This window comes from Pezoporus flaviventris, unplaced genomic scaffold (genome assembly GCF_033815535.1).
Source record: "Pezoporus flaviventris isolate CSIRO_AGI_PZ_B2104156 unplaced genomic scaffold, CSIRO_AGI_Pfla_v1 ptg000030l, whole genome shotgun sequence".
Lineage (NCBI taxonomy): Eukaryota > Metazoa > Chordata > Aves > Psittaciformes > Psittacidae > Pezoporus > Pezoporus flaviventris.
Genome location: NW_026892578.1, coordinates 981,743 through 1,005,278, shown reverse-complemented (window position 1 = coordinate 1,005,278; position 23,536 = coordinate 981,743). Strand labels below are relative to the sequence as shown.

At 41.7% G+C, this 23,536-nt stretch overlaps 1 protein-coding gene across 1 annotated transcript in view; it reads left to right on the top strand.

Annotated features, from left to right (window-relative positions):
- The first annotated feature begins 236 nt into the window (after positions 1-236).
- Positions 237-23,536, top strand: part of SLC9A2 (solute carrier family 9 member A2) — a 33,931-nt gene continuing 10,631 nt past the window's right edge. Inside the window, exons 1-7 of the mRNA XM_061459618.1 lie at positions 237-633; positions 6,193-6,656; positions 12,245-12,495; positions 17,697-17,914; positions 19,072-19,274; positions 21,979-22,068; positions 23,369-23,439. Of these exons, the coding sequence (XP_061315602.1) occupies positions 351-633; positions 6,193-6,656; positions 12,245-12,495; positions 17,697-17,914; positions 19,072-19,274; positions 21,979-22,068; positions 23,369-23,439 (1,580 nt within the window). The 5' untranslated portion in view covers positions 237-350. The remainder of the gene's footprint in view (positions 634-6,192; positions 6,657-12,244; positions 12,496-17,696; positions 17,915-19,071; positions 19,275-21,978; positions 22,069-23,368; positions 23,440-23,536) is intronic.

Sequence of the window (23,536 nt, the reverse complement as noted above, 5' to 3'; positions counted from 1 at the left end):
GTGCCTGGGTGCCAGAGCACTCCTCGGCGCTGGCCCTCACGCGGCCTGAGCACCTGCCTGCGGCTGGGACCCGGCCCGCGCCCGGCGCCCCCGCGGCCTCCGACAGCGGCCGCGGACTGCAGGGGCGGTGGCGGGGCCGGTCCGCGGCTTTGCCCCGCGGGGGCGGCCCCGGGGGGAGCTGGACGCCGCTGGCGGCCGGCGGCGCCGGGCCCGGCCTCGCCCAGTCACCGGGGAGGAGGCGGAGCCGGCAGGGCCGCGGCGGCGACAGGTGCCCGCGGCGGCGGGATGGTGGCGGCTGCCGGCGCGGGGCCGTAGGGCAGCTGCGCGCCGGTCCCGGGAGCGGGGAGGCCATGGGCAGCCGCGGCGGCCCCCCGTGCCCTGCCGCGCCTCGGCCGCCGGCGCTGGCGCTGGTGCCGGTGCTAGCGGTGCTGGCGGCCGGGGCGGCAGAGGCGCGGGCCACCTCGGAGAGCCATCTGCCCGGCGCCTCGGCAATGGGCACCGGCACCCCGCCGAGCCCCAGCGGCACCACTTTCGAGGAGACGAGGCTCCACGTCTTCACCCTGGACTACCCCCACGTGCAAATTCCCTTCGAAATCACGCTCTGGATCCTGCTGGCCTCGCTCGCCAAGATCGGTGAGCGTGGCCGTCAGGCGACTCTCCTTCTTTCCCCCTCTCCCTGCTTTCCTTTGCCCTCCCCGGCCGGCAGCGGCAGCCGGTCCGGTGCGGTCCGGGGCCGGGGCCGGAGTGTGATGCTCTGCGTGGGGCGGGATGCCCGGGCGTGATTTGGCTGGTAGGAAACCGGGTTTTCTCGGTTAGGGAACGCGCGGTGGAGAAAAGAGATTCCCTCCAGCCCTTTGCGGCAAGGCGTAAACCCCGGGCTATAGAAGACTCTACACCCCAGCGCTCACCCCGTGCACCTCTGCCTTTTCCTTGAGCTGTCATTTGAGCACTGTCTTCTTTTTCTTAAAATAACGCCGGATATAATAATACTTTAAGAACAGAGGAAGCAGATCGATGCAAAGCAAGTTTTTATGGGGTTAGAGTAAGTCTCCCTGTCCTACTTTCCCACCATTGACTTATGTCCCTAAAAAGACAAAAAAGCACTGCATGAGTAAGGAAGGCCACCTCTTCCCTCATGTGGAAAATATTTGTATTGCATAGTTTCACTGTGTTTTGTGCAGCTTATATATAATGTTTTCAATTAGCTTTCTATGTTCCAAGCAGAAACATACGTACAATGTAATTATCTAAAGAATGGCAGGTAATGGCGTACTAGAGAGCTATTTAAAAATTGGCACATCTCTGTAAGTGGTGTACTTTGTATCTTACCTAGAAGGTAATCTTAAGGTAAGAAATAAAGGCATGGGAGCAACAGCAACAAAAAAGGTTTACTCATACTACAGTTGTTTGATTCAGGACTCTGATTTTGCAGTGGAGAGTAGAGTTCCATAAAAAATTATGATCATACTTATTCTGGTAAAACAATTTCATAAAACATGCAACCTTGACTTCTGATGATAGTGATAGTTAAATAGACTGTGTCACATTCTGGTTAGTGATCAGGTAGTTAGGAGTCTGCAGGAAGAAAGATTTGTACTAACCTCCTGTCAAGGCTGGTGCTGTATTTGGGGGCCTGATGCTCTATCCAAACAGCATGCTATGGCTTTATTACTTTCTGCAGAAATGTTGTATATTGCTCCCATTAAGGGTACATGTATCTTGATACATGTATTATAACACATTGAAGATGCATGCTTAGTCCTGAGTATGTATTTAGGCATTTGCAAATCAGAATATCATATACTCAAGTATATTATGGACTCCAGTAGCCAGAAAATACAGAGTTTGTTAAAGAAGTTAACCAGCTGAGTATTGTAACATTGCTCTGGCTTCTGAGCATGGATGCAGTAAGAACATTTGAATAAGCTAAGACTAGTGAAAAAAATCTATTTTATTTAAGATTACAGGGAAGCCATTTGAAACGTGTAGACACACAGACATACACAATAGTATATAATTTTCTGTAGGACTGTATTTTCTAACTATTACGATATTTCATAAGTGCATAGGCATCTAAAAAGTAAAAAAAAAAAAAAAGAAGTTACTTGACAACTTTAATTTTCTGATCTGGCTGCAATGCAGTTTAAACAAGCAAACAGCACAGATGAGGAAAAAGTGCATATAATGTTTAAATCCCTTCAGTTGTACCAAACTACAGCTAATGTGGCTAATCTAGGGCATGCTGCTAGAAGTGTGCATGCGCTAACCAATGAGGGCTGGATCCAGGAGAGGCCCTAGGTGTGGCAGTGCTCGGCTTTGCCACACCCATCTGCAGGCACCCTAACTCCGGGACTGGAATTAGGAACATCCAGTTCTTTCTCCTGGAGCTCTGTCTGTGATTCCTTATCCAGTGAGTGCATCAGGTAAACTTTCCCAGGACAGACTTGTCGCTCCTAAGCCACATTCCTACAGCATCAATTTTTTACTCACCTGTGCTTTGGTTTGTACTGCAGGTAGCCCTGATGGGCAGCTCTCTAACCACCAAGATAGATACAGAAATGTCATCTCTGCCACCTCCTACTGTTACAAGGAGTGGGCCGTGTGTCTCAGTTCAGAGGGATGGAGGGGGATTTTCCAGCCCATCTCACTGCCTATAGACCCAAGAGAGAGGCCCTGTGAGAGAGGAGGCTCTCCAGTGCATTCCTTTCCCCAGCTTTTCCTGCTGGGCAGCACTGGCATCTCGCCCCTCATGCCAAGCAGCATGAAATCTACCTCGAGACTCATGCACTGCCCAGGAAACTTTGGTGCTTAATCTGGCATCGCAAATTCCTTTCTGGGGCTAGGCACTGAACGCTTACGCTTGGCACTGCCAAGTAGCAAACCTTTATGAGTGGAGCCCTAAGGTCTTTTCAGCTGCAAGGAGCCCAGAAGATAGGGTCACATTTAGTAACAGCCCTCACAGTGCGTGAAGGATCCCAAAAAAAACCCATTATCGCAGAACTTGCTTATTGCCTGAAGACTCTTTTTGAACAAATGTGTTTTTGCAGAAGGGCAGTTTTACTTTAGCTGAAATGTTTTAGCATTTCCTAATTTTTATAGTGGGTTTACCTAAGAGGTTTCTCAGACTCTGGCTGTGATTGTGTCATTGTAGGCTAGGTTTAGAGGGAGCAAGAAAGACAGCATGAGAAAGGAAAACCTGAAGCTGGCAAGCAGAACTTGAACATTTTGACAAGGTACATTTTCGCGAAGACATTAGAAACATGGTGCTTTTTATTCCAGCATAGAACACGGGCACATTTTGAAATCAATTTTCAAGAAATTGCCTTGAACAACCTTGTTATTTCCTGGCTACGTCTACTTATTATCTTATGTGTTGATACAGTATAGATGGTATGTTACTCCATGAGTGTGTTAAGTGGGACCCAGTGCACCCTAAGTATGCTGCAGTGTCTAGGCAGTGAGACTAGTCTATTTACCTCCCAGTTTTGCTTAATTCTTGTGCTAACTGGTATAGCAGATCCAGATTCCCATCAGTTTTACATTTAATCACAAATGCACAATTAGAAGTGTTCCTTCTGGGAACTGAGCTGATATTCTTCCAACACTTCTCTCCTTAAAAATGGCATAAGCTGTTCAGAGGCTCCTTAGAAAACTCCCTTGTAATCAGAAGCACAGATCTGAGTGGCATTTCCAGCATCAGAGAGCACTGGATTTCACCCAAGAAGTAGTATACCAGGACTCTGCAGACTTTTAGCTTGAAGAATATAGAACTTGCATTTTAGGCAGATTGTCTTCTGCCCAAAGGCCTGAGGGTAAACATCTTCCATGCTGTTGAAGCTGGGTCACTGAATGGTCAGGAGCCCCAGAACAGGGTCAGAAGAGGGGAAAGTAGTTGTAGTCCTGGGTTCAGCATAGAAGTCTGAGTTTTCATGTACTGCAGGTGCTTGTGACCTAGGTGCTTGTGACCATGTGGCTGCTCCTAGGGCGCTTGTGAACATGTGGCTGTACATCTTTCAGAGCAGGGAAGATGTCCCTCATCTTGCAGGGCACCTGAGTCTGATGGATGTGCACTGGATTCTAAATCCAGCTCTCTGCCCTTAAATGGGAAACCACAGCCTCTCCCTCATCACCTCTGAATGCTTTGTGTGGAGGCAGGCAGTCTTTCAGGAGTTTTAGTGCTGCTTGCATGGATAAAAAGCACGTTTAAGTTAGTGGGAGCCTTTCCATTAGCTTTAAAGATGAGGTGGAGTCACAAAAGTTCTGAGAGGGTATGAACTTTTCAAAGGGTGACTTGTAAAGAAGAAAAGAAAAAGATTTTTACTTTTATATTCTCAATAGACATTTCATTGCCATTGTGTTCCAGCTGGATGGGACAGTGTTTGCTTACATTAAAAGCTGCTTTTACAAAAATCTCCTCCTCTTCAGTTTTTATGGAGAAAATGATTTAAGGTATTTTGAAGGGCTTAAAACACTTCTGTCAAAATCTGTTTACTTGGGGGAAACTTCAGTCACTGTATTGGAAATTTTGGCATCCTGCCACTGCAGAAACTAAGAGAAACTATAAAATTTTTATGTGGAAGTGGCTGAAAGGTGAAGAGTCAAGTCTTCAACTCAAATTCTTGTATTTCCAGGGTCACTGCCTGTTCTGCCAATATCATATTGGTGGTTCCGGTTTCGAAGAATGACAATTTGGCAATGCTTTCAATGAGTCACATAGGCCGTGTTTCTAAATATTGAAAAGCAGTCTGTATCAACCAGAAAGGAAAGAAATGCAGCTTGAACTGCTTACTTTTTAAAATAGCTTTAATAGTTATAGAATACACAAGTTAAAAAAACATAGATTAAAACAGCTTTCCCCTTGGTCCTTCCTAGCCATTTGTTTTGGCTGAGTTCAGACTTTCTTTTACTTGGAAAAAATCTGTGATGAAAGGAGAATTAACAAAATAGGTGTTACAAGATACAGAAGCCTGAAATTGGGAAATTAGATGTGAACTATACCAAACTTAAACTGGTTTAACTGTTTCCATGACAGGTGTGATTTTTACTGAAATAGTTTTACTGAAATAGATGCCCGTTATTACCACACCCAGTGTTTCCATGCAGCTCTCATTTAAAATGATTTAAATGCTTTTTAGTTAGGCAGGAATTGTGGGATCTTGTGGGTGTGTATAGTTTTCTATATAATTATGTGGGCCAAATATAGATAAGGAGGAGCCTGGAAAAGATTGGCATCGCCAAGAGCTGGAATGTGACCTTGGTGCATAAGGTTCATCATTCCATTAGATTGTCCAGAGTAAGTTCCTTCAAAACTTACCCCATTCATTACCAAAATTATTTTTACAACAGCCAACTTTTGCAAGTAACGAGAATCTTTAAGTCAAAACTGCATATCTTTGAGAATTTTAGTAGGCTAAGGAACATTCAACCACTAAGTCCTCATTCAGAACCTTTATTCAATTCATTTTTTTCAGTACTTTGCACAGATTTTTATGAGAGACTCCTGACACTTCTAGAATGAATATAATACAGAAGAATAAGCATAATAACATAGGCTACATCTTTTTGTCACTTTATGGAAAACATGCTGCTGCTTGTGAAATTAATTTGGAGACGCCTCTAAAATAACAATAATTGTGTCTGTAAATGCTTCCTCATGGTGGCTGGTGAAGTGACCATGGGTGACTGGGTGCAGGTCACATGTACTAGTTCCCCTCCCTAGCTTTGAGACTCTAAAAGACTTCTAAAAATGAAATGAATGTAGTTTTAAACTCCTTTGTGAAGCTGCGCATGGAGGAAGGGGTGGTTAGCATGAGTATTTTTTTCCTCTATTTAGATGTAGTTTGCCCTAGAAAAGTGTTTGGATTGTGTTTCTGGAGGATTCCACATTACAAAATACCCACACTTCCACAAACAGAACACTTGTGCAGAGTTGCTGCCACCAGCTTAGCTAATAAACGGGAACGTTTATCTACTAAATTGTCTCTCCACCAAATTAACTGAATTAACTACCCTAGCCAACAGATTTGCCTTGACCTGTTGTGGCTGTCCAGTTCAGTCTTTGCAATTAAAATGAAATTGCTCTGTGATTGGTGCTTGCTTACGATAGAAGCTAAGGTAGCAGAATCCAGAATAATCTTTTGGATTCTGTATAAATAACCATTTCACTTTCTTGTGTTTGAATTTCCTTTGAAGGCTTTCATCTTTATCACAAGTTGCCCTCAATTGTACCTGAAAGCTGTCTCCTTATTCTGGTTGGATTGCTTCTTGGTGGGATTATTTTTGGAGCAGAGGAGAAGTCCCCACCTGTAATGAACAGTGATGTTTTTTTCTTGTATCTTTTACCACCCATTGTACTTGATGCTGGATATTTTATGCCAACTCGTCTTTTCTTTGAGAACTTTGGTACCATATTCTGGTATGCTGTGGTGGGCACGCTCTGGAATGCCATCGGCATTGGGATGTCACTTTATGGAATTTGCCAGATCAGTGCATTTGGTTTGACTGATATCACACTGCTGCAGAATTTGCTCTTTGGCAGCCTCATTTCAGCTGTGGATCCTGTGGCGGTGTTAGCCGTTTTTGAAAATATTCATGTCAATGAGCAGCTTTACATCCTGGTGTTTGGAGAGTCTTTGCTGAATGATGCTATCACTGTGGTAAGTTACTTGATAAATGATTAGTTGATAAAAATGATAAATGATTGTTTGCATGCCACTCCACTATATCTCTTTGTATCTGGTTATTACAGTTTGCCAATAGACCGAAGTCAAGGAGTGCTAATGTATTTATGTAATTCTCTAAACTTCAGATTTAGAAAGTATGGTAATCTTACTACACCAGAGTAATGTGTAACGGTAACATATTTACTCTACAGATTTTACTACCTGATCTCTTTAGTTTCTGTATCTTTGAATTCTGTTATTTCTCTAAAGTGAAACTGGAGGTGTTCCTCAACTGCAGAAATGTCTTTGGACAATAGAGGGAAAAGGCACAATGTGGGGTGTCCCAGCATGTTCACAGGAGAGTGGGCAAATCATTGAGATAACGCAGGACACAGTTTTGCATCTGCCCATCCAGTTGGAAGTACCCTGAGACTACCAATATGTTCCTCACAGGCTATAGATGAGATAGGACGGCCATCTGGAAGCAGTAATTTCTAATCATTAACTAGCTGAACTTGGTTTGTGGTTCTGACCTATGGGCATCAATCTTCACATTCCATTAACACCCCAGTGCCCCTTATTTGTACCTGATGACAACATGTCTCAGACATTACTCCCATTTATCCATGCCTTACTTGAAAACCTGCCCATGACAGCTGTGTCCTGGCATGCTTCCTGTTTTGTGGGACATGGAGATTCAGTTTTTCATATGCTAGAAGGATCAGAAAGATTTATTAACTGGGTCCGCATCTTCTCTGTCTCTGGCACTCACTTCTTAACCCTGTTCCGTTCTATGCACTGTTGTCCTTCAGTTTTCCCTCTTTCTAGGACTTTGCCTCATGTGCTTGACACGTGTATCTCATCCTTTAATTTGAGCTTTTGTACTGACCATTTCTTGTTTGCCCATGGGAGTACTGTTTGTTGTGAGTACTGTTTTTTTTTCACTTAGGCTTCATGTTATACCTGTTTCTCTTGCTATCCAGTCATCTGAATCATCTTCTCTCTTATGGGCTTGCCTTAAAGCCTAGCTTTTCTCTCTGGCTTACAGCTGAAACTACCTGGTACTTAAGCCAGTCCTGAAAATTAGTGAATGTAAATACCAGGTTTCAGAATGCTTATCAGTTCAGCCATGCCTTGTCTTCTCACTCCTAATGGCCACTTCTGCGGTGGAGCTCTACATACACGTTTTTCTGGGGGAAGAAGGTCTGTTTTTATGTGAATGTAAAACTGTTTTGGGTTTTGTTTTGTTTTGTTTTTTGTGTGCATGTGTGTATTTTTCCAACCAAAATAACTTTTTTCCAATTGCAAAAATCAGTCACCTTTCCACTGGAGCAGCAGTTAATCCAGCAGGATTTGCTAGGAAAACACTGAATCTTGATGATGGAATTATTCATGCATGCCATAATTCAATGGCAAATTACTACAAAACACCATTTTTATGGGTGCTGGCATAGCAATTTAATAATCATGATGCATGGCTTTCCTGTAGGTGTCATTACTGCCTTCTTTGGAGGTAGTCCTTTCTGATGGCACGCTTGCCCAGATGCCCTAGCACAGGGGTGGTACTCTGAGGAGTCTGTAGAGCCAGCCCAGTAATGCACTGGCCATACATATGTTCATGAGGGAGTGAAAGGAATTTAGAGTACCTTTGGTCTTACTTCCTAGCTATCGCTTAAAGGTAGCACTTGGCAGAAGATCAAGTGATTTCTACATGCTAAGCAGTGGTCTGCTAATGGTTCCTTGTTATGATTTTGCACACCTGCGATCATGTGATTATACTCAGAACATGATCCAGGCCGTCACACAGATTGCCCATGGGGTGTCCTTAAAAGACCTGGAACCCCATGCCCATAGCAGTGCTGCCAGACCAGTCCTTGCTGCCAGAGTTACTCAGCTATCTGCTCAAAGGAGATGATGTTTTGTAAATACTGTCTCTTTATTTGCCCTTGTTGTGTTACTGGGACAGCTGATAAAACCAGCTAGAAGGAAGAGTGCAGAACCTTCCAGCTTTCATCTGCTGGAGCCCTTGAATTTCACCTGCCGTGGCAGGTGGCTCCAGTGGCGTGCAGAGGCAAAGCAGGAGCAGAGATGAATGCGGGCGGGCCATCCACAGAAGCTGCCTAATGCCTACAGCCCCTGCAGTATCAAAAAACCCAGGGGCTGAACAGATGGGCAGTGCAGAACAGTGGCTTTAGTAAACATGCTTTCAAAATACTTTAAGCCCTTCTTCCTCCTATCTGCTTGCACTGCCTGGCTGCTCCTAATAAAAGCTTTTACTAGAATAGCAGTGTCATCTATGCTTTCTCTTTTCAGAAAACATACTACCACTTCTGCATTTTAGGTGCAAAGCGAGGCGTGTTTTCTTAGGAATCTCAGCTCTTCTGTGTTTCTCATGTGGTCTTTCATGCCTGGTAGTTTTTGTGATAAGCCTGTGCATTTGAATGATCCTTATTCCCCACTGATGGAATTTTGGAGCTTGAATTCAGCTGAGGACAATGCTTGCTAGTTGGCTTCATGTTCAGAGTTGGTGTGTTAGCGAAAGACTGGGTCAGTGATATTAAATGGCAAGATCATATTTTGAAGTGGAGTGTTATCAGTTCAAATTCCAGTTCTAGGTTTAAAATCACAAAGAAGGAGCCAGTGTAATTACAATAATATTATTCCCGTGTTAGAAAACATTACAGCAGAGCACTGTATTCTGCCTCTGCTGAAAACATTATTTTAGAGTGCTTTAAAGTAATTTCAAAATGAAAAACTAATATCCGAGAGCTGACGAAAATAAGCAGTTAGTGTCTAGGTAGAGCAGAGATAGTGTGAGACAAGATTAAAAAGTGATTGTTGACTAATACTTCTTGGTGTGGCCTTCAGTGAGTTCAGCTGAAGGATGATGAGTAAGTGCAAATCTTGAGCCTGGAAAAAACCCCAACGTTCTCAGAACAAATGCACTTCAAATTGTGACCAGAGTTGATGTTAACTCACCTGAAAGTTTAGAGAGGGCTGTAAAACTGAACTGCCATAGAGTAAAAGGGAAGCGAACCTGATTTTTATCTCATTTACAGCAGTGTAAATAAAGAACAATAGGAACATGATCAAAATCATGTTCATGACGTTCCATAGCCTTAGCTGCTGCTTCTATCATGGCAAACTGGTTTTGATCCAAGGTACAAAAGAGAACATTGCTTTTCTTCTTTCAAATAATTTACGACAGCAGATTTGAGATTTATGGAGATGTCTGGATGTGGACACAACAGATTCCATTCTGTTCGCAGGGTGAATACTTTGCTGTGAGGTTGAAGTGATGTTATAGAAAGGCTATTGCTTGAGTAGATCAAAATTATACGCTTCTTTACAAGCAGCTCTTAGTGGCCTTATTTTGAAGACTTGCCTTTATATATATATTTATATAGTTACTTTTTAAAATATAAAAAAGGCTGCTTAAAACTCCACTTAAAGAAAATAATAATCTTCCATGATGCATACCAAGGAAGTATTCTGCCAGGTCAAATTCTGTAGATGTGTTGAAGAACAGCATAACTCTGGGGTGGTCCCAAGTTTCAGCAAGTAACTCAGGGGAACTCCTCTCGTTGCAAACAATGAAACTCAACAGTATTTAGTCTATGATTCAAGGCATCCTGGGAGTCTGTGGACTGAGAGGTCCTTGTAAAGTGACCAACAAAGCCACACCTGTTCCCAGTAGGTTTAATTCTGGGATGCTTAATGCAAATCCATAAGGCCCACAAAGCAAAGCAAGGTGGAAAAACAGCATAGCCTATGACATTACTTTCCTGTCCTGCACAGGACATAGTAAGAAGGAGCAGGGCAAAAAGACTGTGAGTCTGCCTCAGAGCAGCAAGATGAAGGGGTTTGTGCAGGTGAAAAAGGACACTACCTACGCCCAGCTGCACTTTCCTGAGGGCATCATTATCAATTAAATAGTTCATGCTCCTGCTCTTGTCCTGTTTGTTGCTTTGTAATGAAAATGACTGGTGGCCATGCTGCCCTTGATTTAACCTTTTTCCATGCTTGCTCTGGAGTATATTTTTTCTTTTCTCTTTCAGTTCCTTCCCTTCACTTATCCCAAAGGACCCATGATAGGCCATGCCTTTGCAGTAGTCTATAGTGAGAACTTTTACCTCTGTAAGACCAATTTTGGCCAAGAAGAGCCGCACAACTTACTTTCTGTCACGTGAGAGAGAACAAGACCGAAAACATGACAAATCCTTAGCAGTGACTATTCAAACACCTACATTGTTCCCACAATGCAAGTACTGATAAAACATTGTTCTCTCAAATGCCATTTCTGATAAAGTAACTTATTAGGTTTACTAAGAAGTCCAGAAAGTGGAGGTTTAGCTCCTGCAAGCTGTCTAAGATGTTTAAAGTGTTTATTGTGACCACAGTGGCTTAGCCTGTGAACCCACTGTGACATGAACGAGTGCCTGCGACCAAGCTTAAATCTGTACAAGTGACCTACGTAGCCCTCACATTATCTCATGGCTAGGAGCATACATGCAGCACCAGGCAATGCTTAAATCTCCCAAATAAGTCTGCAGATGGGGAGACCCTTTAAGGTTTCTTTAAGAGTAAGTGATTCCATTGTCTGTTTTGTAGTAACTGAAATACTTGATATTAGAGAAATGTGGACTTCACATCATTCTGTTTCCTGTGTAAACCATAAAGGCTGTCTGGCTAAGAAAATACGGTAATCCTATGGACTCTATTTTGGAGGATGGTTACAAACACTTCGAAAATTAATCTGGGGAAACACACAATAACAGGTCTTCTAATAGGAACTAAATCCCAATCTCTAGAAGTAATCTGAAGTTCAAAAAGTCTTTGAACTATTGGATTCCTAGTGGTTAATTAGGAATTAGTTAATTAATAAGAAATTAATTAGAGAAAGAGTACTTCATGGATGCCTTGTTTCTTGTTTCATGTTTCTTGTACTCCTTGGGGTGGTCACTGTCCATCATCTCTCTACCTCACCCCATGCCAGATGAATCTGTATGGTTCAGTTAAGTTCTGCAGCTCTCAATATCTTATGTGGATCAGAATAATTTGGAAAGAACTTGATTTCTTGATTTTTCACTGATTATGGAACTGTATTTTTTCCTTTTTTTAAATTTTATTTTTATCTGGAGAAAATCTGAAATGGCCATTTGTGGAGAAATTAGAAGCTCTGCAAATAAATGGATTTAAAGAAAGATTAGATAGATCTAGGCTCCTGGCCTGCAGAATGGCACAGGTTAAGAAACCTGTCCCATTTGCAAAAAATGGAAATAATTATATTTACTCTTCTTTGTGGACAGAGCCTTGGGTGACATGGTTTGATGGGAGGTGTCCCTGCCCATGGCAGGGGGCTTGGAACTAGATGATCTTAAGGTCCTTTCCAACCCTAACTATTCTATGATTCTATGATTCTGTATCTCCCTGATATCTGTAGTGGACAAGTAATATGCCAGAGGTAAACAACAGCCTATCTTAAAAGTGAGCTCAAGATAGACAGAAAAATTCAAAATTCAACATTGAAGCAGAGGAATGTAAAAGTTCAGAAACATAATGTGCTTTTTTTTTCCTCATAGGTCCTGTACAATTTGTTCAAGTCTTTCTGCCAGATGCACACAATTAAGGTTATTGACATATTCGCTGGGATTGCTAACTTCTTTATAGTGGGGATCGGTGGAGTATTGATTGGAATCCTTTTGGGATTTGTAGCAGCCTTTACCACCCGTTTCACCCATAAAATCCGAGTGATTGAGCCACTCTTTGTCTTCCTGTACAGTTACTTGTCATACATAACAGCTGAAATGTTTCATCTCTCAGGCATCATGGCGTAAGTACCCCGAACTTCAGTACTAATAGTACTCAAGTAAGAATGTCAAAGGAAATTGCAGAATGGTCCAGGTTTTGCAAACTTTGCCATATGGCATCATTCCACTATGCATAGCAGTGATGCTGGCTTGAGGATTTCCGGCCTGTCCCCTCCCGCTTCCATCCCATTTTCTTGGCTTGCCACCACACCAGCTGTGTCACTAAAGCTGGTCATGGCATCACACCATAAACCGTATCTTTGAAATGCTCCAAGTTAAAAATAATCCCTTGTATTTTCAGTGGAATTATTCTTAAATCAGTTTGGTGACCTGTGTCCTCATGTGACCCTACAACTAGTCATAAGGGCATGGCTGAGGGGTAGCCCACAGTGATGTAGGGGCAGCGATGACTGGGAGGGAGTGGGAGTGGTTGTTGGGAACTTTGTGAACTGGCTTCACTTCTGATGCCATTGTGAAACTACATATTGTGAAACTACATCTTAACACTTAGTCATGTGAGCATCTACTAAGTACCATTCAATGAAGACAATACATATATCATTAAGGCAAACTCCTGCTGGATTACAAGCACAGTAAGGATTGAGTGAATGTAAAATTTCCAGAGTCTAGTCCTATGGTGATATAACCCTTTAGTTTAGTATCTTGGTACGTGCGCCTGTGTGTTCCAATGCTGTCTCTACACATCATTATGTATAAAACAATATTATTCTTCCCACTTCCAACAGATAAAAATGTTTTCACTCCTGTTTTTTCACTCCTGGGCTTCAGTCAAGAGAGAACACAGCCTCTAGCTTGATGCTGTTTATACTGTAACAACCTCAACTTTAGAAAGAGCCTTTATGACATTTGATATACTTAAATGATTTGCTCTGATTCCAAGTAATATTTTTAAAGGCCAACCTTCTTCAATGATTTTGTATTGTTCTAGTGGCAAATAGGAGTATTCGGGAATTAGGAGCACAGCTTTTTATGAAAACTCAGATGTTACTTCTGAGTATCACTAATACTGTTAATACCTTATCTGATGATCATCTTTTAGGAAAGCGAGTGAGAGGTTTGGTATCATAGATGTGCCAGTATAAGGTTTGCTGGGACTGGGAAGCAATTTACTGGCCATTTACAGCTGATGATTTCAGTGGTATAAAAATAGAGCTATGCCATGAACCAAGAGGGGTTAGTACTTTAATATACGTAAAGACTGCATGGGTTTCTTTCTCTGATACAAGTCTAAATAAAGCAGCATATGCATCCACTTTGACCAAGTTCATAAATATGCCGTCTCTTTCCCTAGCTTCTATTCATAGCATTTGTGTGGTTTCTAGTTTCCTCCACTTCTTAAGTCAAATGTCCTTGACATCCTATGATCAAATACTTAAAGGGCTTCTAAACCAAAAACGTGTGGCTAAACTGTACATGGAAAAAGATTGTGGCAATGTGCATGAAAATACTGATTTGGACATGCTTCACCCAGGATACAATGGAAAGGGCACACTGGGTCAGCTGGTGGGTCAGTGGACCCACTGCATGCCAGTGCCTGCAACAGCATGCTGGTGCTTCCAATGGCACTAACAACCTAGTCGTTTTCATTTGTAATCCTGAGCGAGTGCAAAACTGAAAAGGAAACACAAAGTATTTATTTTCCCTCCAACAGTGCAATAGAAAATAAGTTGTCTTTAAAATGTCCTGTATGTTTTTTAACTCTAAATGTATTTTGTAACCGCTAACAGAGCTGGATACATCAGTAATGCCTTGGGGGGAGCAGGAAGGGCTCTCTGCAGCCATACAGTGTCTCAGCTGTCAAGAGATGTAAAGCGTGCCCCCTCCTAGCAGTGTTCCAAGCGCCTGTAATCTCTTCATCCACTTGGTGTAAATCTACTCCATGCTTTTCACATTTCACTGGTCTTTGAACTGCAGAGAATATTTTGCTCTGTGTCACAGTACAGCATGCATCAGTATTGAGTTCCCTGTCGTTTTCTGCAGTGAGTGACTCACATCAGGATTGCTTGGGACTGACTTCAAAGTCAGTCCTCCTTTGAGCACGTAGTTGAACCAAATGACCTTTGAGCGTCCCTTACAACCCAGATTGTTTATTCATTATATGCTTCTGTGGCCATTTATAGTTCAGCCTATAGGGAATAATTGCCTGATCTCCCCTTTCTCACCCATATCCACATGAGTCTGTTAAACTACTGATTTCCCACTTCCTGCATTAGCAGGTTTCTAAAGATACTCAGCAAGATCTTGTGGTTACGTGTTGTACCATACTTTAGGGGGAGAATATGAGCAGGAATGTACAGTGTTACCAAATAATAAAGATAGATACACCAAGTGCAAGTAGGAATTCGCTGGCAGAGGAGTAGAGGGGAATGTAAGGTGCTTGTCCCTCTTCTGATAAGTCTGTGTACTCATTCTGAGGACAAACAATTCCTGAAGCATCCCTGTATAACCCCAGTACCAGATCACCTGGCTGAAATAGTGAGGGGACTGAACCATGTCCTGATGAGCTCCAGTGAGAAAATCCTTTTCCGAAAGAGAGGAAAGAGCTTCTACTGTAATTAGAGCCAGGTTTGAATCAGGATCAGGGGTGTAAAACATACAGATGTGACTCTGAACTTTATTTGCTTGCTTCCATTTCTAATTACAATGCTGCATTTTCTGCTTACTAATTTCTCATAAAGGCTGTGATGCAGCAGAACTAAGCATATATGTGCCTTTTTTTTTTGTTGTTTGTTTGTTTCAACAGTGAATTAGCAGGCTGAAAGGAACGAACATTGAAACTACTGTAAGTTTAGTAGGTCAAGGAAACTTGAGGATTGAACCTGGTGGCCTAGTTTATTGCAGTCATGACAGAAACTGTACTGTTTGCACAGGAGGACTTTTATTCTTCAGAAGCGCAAAGTTGCAGATTAATTGCAACTAACTGTCTGTTCCCCTCCTCCCCATTCTTGACCAAGGCAACTACCTCAGGTAGCAGAAGTAGAAGCCACAATTAATGTATGTGGTTAAGAAATGTAAAATAAAACACACCTAAGCTTTTGTTTTGATTATGGTGATAGTAAAAATTTAGTTTGGGAAGAATGCATTATAATAATGTGCATAAAATCTTGCATATTCAAAGAAATTGATTTTATATTAAACTCTAACACTACTCTGCCATATTATTTTAAAACTGAAGATAATTCAACAGGGTTAGGGTTTTTTTCTCATGTAAATTAGTACTCTGAGAAGATACCAGATTCATAAAGTGAGCAGTGATTAGATGTGGAATTTTACTTAACTGAAGAGTAACAAATACTGTACAGCACTATTTGTTATACTGCTGAACCAATTCATCAATTAGTTAACACTAATTAATGAACGCAAAATGTGTCTGAAAATAATATTATAAGAGTGCTGTCCCTTTAAAGTCTAGTGGTTAAGCATAGTAGATGTTTTAAGTTACAGCTTGCAAGGATCCTGATTAATCTGGTGGCAGATTCTTATCAGACATCTATTTACAGTGTCTCCATTACCTCAGGATCCAAAAACAAACCATGTCCAGAGCATGCTTCCCCATTCCCCAGGCTGCCGGGCTTTCCTAAGTGACTATAATCATGAAAACTATTTATTTTAAAAGCTAATAAATAGTAGCGTTTTGCAGTGCCTTTGATGCAGACCTGACAGCCCTAATGCTTTGGGCAGTGAGCTGCAGCTTTGAGACCCATAAACTGTGGGTCTGGAAATGGCTGTTTTGCAGCCTGCCCACTACATTCTTGCTACATTGCATTTGCTGCCCCTGCACTTGCCAGCTCCACTGCATGCACAGTTGGCTGGAGGTAGCTGGGATGCATCAGACTTCTTATACTTGTGCAGATAAGCAGTGCATACACAGGAGAGCTGTCATGACATAAATGGAAATATTTGTAAGTCTATCATCAGTGCAACCTGTGGCTTGTGAAAAGCTGGTTTGCCACTGAATATGTGAGTTCTGGACAGTGAAAGTGTTAAGTAGGTTTGAGACCCTTCTTTACATACTCTTTTGAAGCTGGCCACCAGAGCTATCTGTAAACCGAAGAACCTGGGAATGTTTGACAGCTTCCGGGCTCGGGTGTATGTCCTGCCAAGTCATCAGTCCTCAGGACAAAATCCATGCATGGCCCAGGTCCTCTCCCACTTTCTTTCCTGACATGTGCAGGCACATATGTTTGCGGGATCTATGACAAATACCCGGTTTGGGCAACTGTAAGATAAGAACAAGGAGGAGAGCTGTGAAGAACATTGGCAGTCTGTCAGGATTGTCAAAAATGTAGGACCTCTGTTGTCCCAGTCACATGCTCAAACTAGAAACATTACCTAAAGACACTGAGTGTTGCAGGGAGGAAGCTCACATGCTTATCTTATCATCTGCATCCTTTCTTCTCTGGTGGGACCCATGTTACCATGATGAGCTCTGCTTCACATGCAGCATGCTACTCTTGGGCCACAGAGGATGTGTGGTCTAAAAGGTCTTTTCCAACCTAAATGATTCTATGATTCTGTGAAATGCAGATGGGGCTCTGCGATAGTTTTAGTCAAGCTTTCCTTCTTCTTAGTCTTGGAGTTTGCCTAGGGTTGGAGCTAGTTTTTGCATGGCAATGGCTATTTTATTTTGTGCTGACTAGATCTGCAGCCCTATGCAGAGGCAAAGCAAACAGTGGCCTGAAGTGGCAGAGGATGACAAATTATCTGTAGCCTTGCTTCTTAGATTGCCTGGAAAGAAGAGCTGACTACTGTCACTGAGGAGAGGAATGGTTTAGTGAGACAGCTGATAGTGGGAACTGAGGGAAGCTCTGCCCCACGACATGCAATTTTGAGGAACATCCTTTGTGGTGTTCTTCAGCAGCAAGAGAAGCAGCACCCCATTTTCCAGGGCTGCCCCTGGCTCTCCTCACCTCTGCCTCATTCAAAATACAGAGTTAGTGTGACATCTGCAGAGAATATGTGGATTTACTATGACAAAACTCCATACCTAATGTCTTCTCAGAAAACTCCCCGCTGTGGAAAAAAACTCTTGTGCCCAAAACTGTAGGTTCACCACACCTATATATTTGAGATTGGTTATGGAATAAGTTATGCTTTTGTATTTTAAAGACAACTGTGGAAAAGTGAATAATATTCTGCAGTTATGAGAAAGACAAAAAAAACCATTAAAACAGTGAAATACAGGGTAATGTTTGCCTTTCAGGATTACAGCTTGTGCCATGACCATGAATAAATATGTGGAAGAAAATGTTTCTCAAAAATCCTATACAACAATAAAGTATTTCATGAAGATGCTGAGCAGTGTCAGTGAAACATTAATCTTCATCTTTATGGGCGTGTCTACAGTTGGAAAGAACCATGAGTGGAACTGGGCCTTCGTTAGCTTCACCCTCCTTTTCTGTTTAATCTGGAGGGCACTAGGTAAGCAATTACCAGTCCATGTATCAGTATTCTTTTCAAGTGAAACTTTTTACCTCTTCTCAAGTAGAAAATACAAAACATTAGACAGAGTCCCATCCGCTTATAAGAATGGTTTTCGTACTGGCAATGTGTCTTAGACTGCAGAGTCAATTTCCACCTTCTACCCAAAATGGAGCCCCAAAATTAGTTTTGTCCTGACCCTGCTCATCTAAAGTGAGAGGCAGTCTGCTGTATTTATATGTGCATTAAGTACATGCACTTAAGTACAGTATATGAATTTAAGTAAATATTTATTTTAAAATAAGCAAATTTGGCTTAAAATAATTAACAGTTGTACAACAATTAAGGCTCATAGGTCTTAAACCTGCCCCTCACCCCAGTTTCATCTGTAATGACTCAGTCCCTTCCATGTGTCAAGGCAGCTCATGTTCTGATCTGCCTCTGCACCCCTACTTCCAGCTCCCAAGTCTCCCTTCAGTGCAGAAATCTTGATTATTTTCCCTCCTGCATCTGCAACCCCGCAATACCTTAGGCTGAAAAGCAGCCAAGGAGCCTGACTGCTCCCTTACTTCCTGGCCCCCAATCTTTACCTGCCTTTATACCTTTACTCCATTCCACCACAGCCTTGGAGTCTTTGCCTTCAGTACACCAGCATGCTCTGGCATCTTTTCCCTCCATCCCCAGTCCTGCATCCTTTTTGTCTATGCAAGTAAAATCAAATAAGTGAACAGAAGTTTTCAGGGTTCAAAGCACAGATTGATGGAGGTGACAAGCCAAAGGGTTCAAAAGCACCTCAAATCCTATTAAAAGAAAGAAAAAAAGGAGTCTTGGTCTATACTGACACCGAGAATTATTGCTGTTCTAGAGGTGCAGAGTCTAGCAGATAGGTGTCTTGTGGGGATTAATTAGTTCCTTCAGGTCCTAAATCCAGCTGACCGAAGGTGGTTAGCTCACTGAATATGTTTAAGATGATGTTCTGTAGGCATTTGAAATTTTTCTTCCATGGTGTTTTCAAGCTTCTGAGTAATATCTCATTTCTTCAATAATATATAGGTAAGAAGCAAATAAAGTGTTTTAAAACAAATGTTAGCATTGTGGAGGATCTCTGTAATTTAATTTACTTTTCTGGTTTGTTTGTTTTTGTTTTTTTCTTTCAGGTGTTTTTGTTCTGACTCAGATCATTAATGTGTTCCGGACAATTCCTCTCACTTTTAAGGACCAATTTATTATTGCCTATGGAGGCCTCCGAGGAGCTATTTGTTTTTCACTTGTATTTCTGCTTCCTTCTGCTGTGTTTCCCAGGAAGAAATTGTTCATCACTGCTGTTATTGTGGTGATATTCTTTACCGTTTTCATTCAGGTAATGTGCTTTCTCTTACGGACTTACTTCTTGGACAGTTTGTAAATAAGCAGTGCATAAAAATCCAAATGTACTGGAAGGAACATACTTGAAGGTACTCTCTGTGGTCATAGTTTAAAAGAAAATGCTATGCAGACCGCTGACAGGTAGCAAAAGAATGCCAGATATTAAGTACTTGTGCTAACGTGTAAGTAGCATTAAGCATTTAAGACCTAGTGAGGTTGGGGTAGAGATAAAGCGTAATCTCGGTACAGCCCCAGCACTAATTCCTTGTTAGAATATTTAAAGTTGTGCATTTCTCAGGAGTTTGCGTTGGATATGGTGCACAGCGAGCAGAGGATTGAAGACACTGAGGGCACTGAGAGATGAACTGGAGTGTTTGAGTCTAGGTATTAGGCAGTGATGCTGCAAACCAGCTGGACATCCATCCAAAAATACCAGTTGTGCAGAAAAAAGTAAGGAACTGGACTCTGGTGTCAACGTGGCCATGGAGGCCTGGTCAGGAGTGACCAGGAGAGAGGGAAATGATTGAAACCAGCAAAACTTAGAGGAGGCAAAGACCCTCAAATAAACATCTCAGGGTAGTCATTATCCAGAGAGGTGAAAGTGATGTGAGGGCGAGTACATGGAATTACAGGTCTGTGGAAAAAAAATTTTTAGCCTGTCTTTTAAATGGATAAATGTGCCATGGGAAGTATCTGTGCTTATGCTTAGGAAAGGGGAAAAGGTGGCTGGAGCAGCTGGAAATCTGTTAGTTGACCTTAGCATGTAAGCTGTGAAAATTGATTTTGGAGGGTAGAATAATTTAAAATATAGACATAAATGGAATGCGTTATGAAATGCAACATGGTTTACCAAAGGGAAGCCTGATATTATTCTTTAATAAGCCAGTTTATATTCTAGAGTAATCTCATCCAACTTCACTATTGTAAAATCTTTGGGGAAGGGGACTACATAGGAGATTGTTAGCTTAACTACTCATTAAACTGAGGTTTAGATTGACATTAGGATAATTGTAAAGTGAATGAGGAAGGGGCTGACAGTTTCTCTTTTAAAGGGAGGGGTCAGAAAGACCTCTGGGGATCTCTAGTCCAACCCTGTGCCCAAAACAAGGCCACCTTCAAAGCTAAATCATGTGCCTGGGGACATGTCGAGTTCTGAATATCTCTATGGTTGGAGATTCCCCAGCCTCTCCTGGTATTTTCTCTGAAGTTCAACCTGGGTTCCTGGGGAAGGTTTAGTTTAATATTCTCATTACTAACCATAGCACATGAACACAGGATTTTTTTATTGCTCATTTTCTTGAGTGCGGGCTTTGGAAGGTGTTCTTAGGGTTCCAGTGAGATGGGGTGTTATGTAGAAAGAAGAGAATAACAGAGATAATATGGTAGAAACAGAATAAAGTTTAGCAGTAATAAGTGCAAACATCTTGCTACGACTCTCTTACTAGGGATTTCTCTTATGAAATGAGACCTTTTCATTTGGAAAAAAATAGGGAAAAAAACACTAACTGATAATGGGGTAGAGTTTAAGCCACCAATACCATGGGAGCAGAATAAAGGCGTAGCTGATCTTAAGACATACTGAGACAGGTATTGCCATCAGAGAATAGTGTCATGTTCTAGAGTGATTGTGGGACTGGTAGGCCTGTCACGTGAAAGACCAGAATGCCTTGGCCTTAGCAAAATGAAGAAGAGGCAATATAATTAATGTTTATATGAGGGAGTGAACACCCAAGGAGGAACACTATTTAAACTAAAAAGACAAATGCTGGCACAAGAACAAAGTGGTACAAAGTGACCATGATGCAATTAAGAAGCAGCTTTCTGATTACGAGAACAATGAAGTTCAGGATGAGTGTTCTAGTATGAGCAATGGGGCAGAGAAACCTAACTACTTTTAAGATAAAGCTGGATTCAGTTATGAGAAGAAATATGTGACCTGGTTGTCTGGGACAGTAGGGACTAATCTTAACACCATGATGGATTCATTCCCCTCCCTTGTGCCAGTGCACCTATACAAATAAGCGAATTATGTCAATTCTTCCACAAATAATTATTAAAAACTATTATATCATTCTGGGATAGCCAAAACATTCTGTTCTTTCTCTGAGAATAGTCAGACAAAGACAAAAGCATTAGCGTCATGATCTTGAATAGAAATTTTAGTGCTACTGTTGACACATCTTTGAGTACCTGTTTTGGAAGTAATCACTAAAACAGGGATTTCTATGTTTGTTTTGGAATGATGTGGGATCCATTTGTTAATTCAGAAAAAAAGTGAGGGTTTTTCTAATACATAACAGAACTGAAAAAACCTCCAACAAACCAAGTTTAAAAATGGATGGGGCAAGTGACATATCCTGCATGGGGTTTGCCAAGTTGCCCTTCTTGGACTTAGCTCTAGGGAGCCCCTTCCTTCCTTCTGTTGTATTAATGGAGTCTGTGTTACGACAAGGACTTCCTAGCTAAGTGCATACCTGCTGATGACAAGAGTAAATTCATTGTTATAATTACTGTGCCAGGCTGGATTTTGGGGTTAGGAAGGTGAAAGTGTATCCAGAGCTAAGCTATCTACAGCCATTTTCAGTGCTCTGGCAGAGATGGAAAAGACTGCCAGGCTTATTTATTTATTTATTTATTTATTTATTTATTTATGTATGTATGTTTATGGAAAAAACATGTATTTTTTTTTCTCTTTACAGGGAATAACAATTCGCCCACTGGTGGAGTTTCTTGATGTCAAAAGGTCAAACAAAAAGCAGCCTGCTGTCAGTGAAGAAATTTATAACAGGGTACGTTGCAGCTTCAGTGTCATAGATGAAACCCGCATACAGATGAAATTCCAGGTGTCTTTCAGTAAGGCAAGGATTCACTATACAGTATTACAGAGAAGCACGTGCTCTTTTAGGTTTGCTAGCTGTTATAAGCACAACAACTGTAAAGCTTATATTAACTTTTGACAATTACTAAAATTAGCATTATTGCATATCACTGTTTTTGAATCTTCAGTTTCTTAATTGCTCACTTCTTGATGTAAATTAAATTTCTCTAGTTTGTTTCACATTATGAGGTACATGTTGTTTTGGAAATTTGTTACACAAAGAAACGTTTGCCAAGGCAATTACATTACCTTGCATTTGAGTTAGTTTAACTAAACAAATGCAAACTGCTAAACACTCTTAAACTTAACTCTCCCATCATCAGCCTCTTTATGGATTTGTATTTGGTATGTGTACATCTCCAGTTATTGAGGTTTATTAGCTACGTATATTCTTGAATGTATGTCTTCTTGCAGCATAACTATGGCAGGTGGCTTGGAATTCCAAAAATGAGGAATAATAACAGCTGTATTCAGCAAAGAAGTTAATCTAGGCATCTAAAAGTCTGTCCTTTTAGAATTTATATTTTGGACCTGTGTATCAGGATTTCCTCTGGAGTTTAAGAGATCCTACTATAGTACTTGGATTAAATGAGCTGCCTCTGGGGATCAAGGAAGATCTTAGCTGAACTGATTCACTCTTTTGTAATTCGTAATAGGCTGAGGAACAATCTGTTTCAAATATTAGGTAATGAGGATGCTTTGAGGTGAGGCTAAACCATGGTTCCCTAAAATAAGAGCTCAGGACCTGAATGCTGGTTATCTCAGCCCTATTCTGTGCATCCCAATGGGCCGGTTCTGATGTGGGGAGCTGCTGCCCACTCAAGCTGTCTCCTCTGCAAAGTCATACCTGGTTCACTGTCAGGCCTGGGGAAGTCCCTGGAGAGGTCCCAGACATAGCCTTGAGGGGTTAGGGAACTTAAAAGAAGTAAAAATATGGGGAAAACCTTCAGATTCAGACAGAAGCTCAGCAAAATCGACATTGAGGATATTAGCAGCTCAATTCTGTCCTTCTGGGGCTGTGAGCTAAAGAAAGCTCCAGGTGCAAAATCAGAGTCTGTCTGAGTTTGGTTAGACTGTATTTAGTTAAACTGAAGCATTATCCTGAATTCTGACCAGGTGCTTGTTTTGAAGTAAGTTAGAAACTAATAATGTCTAAGGGCAAGCCAGGTGATGTTTATAAGTTTATGTAATGAACCAATGTTTCCCTTTAGTTCTTTGACCATGTGAAGACTGGAATTGAAGATGTGTGTGGACACTGGGGTCACAACTTTTGGAGAGATAAGTAAGAATGGCATTTAAATCTCTTTGTTACACAAAAGAGGCTGAACTGGCTCAGCAGCAGCAAACAAAGGCTGTTGGGCATCGTATTTCATTTTCAG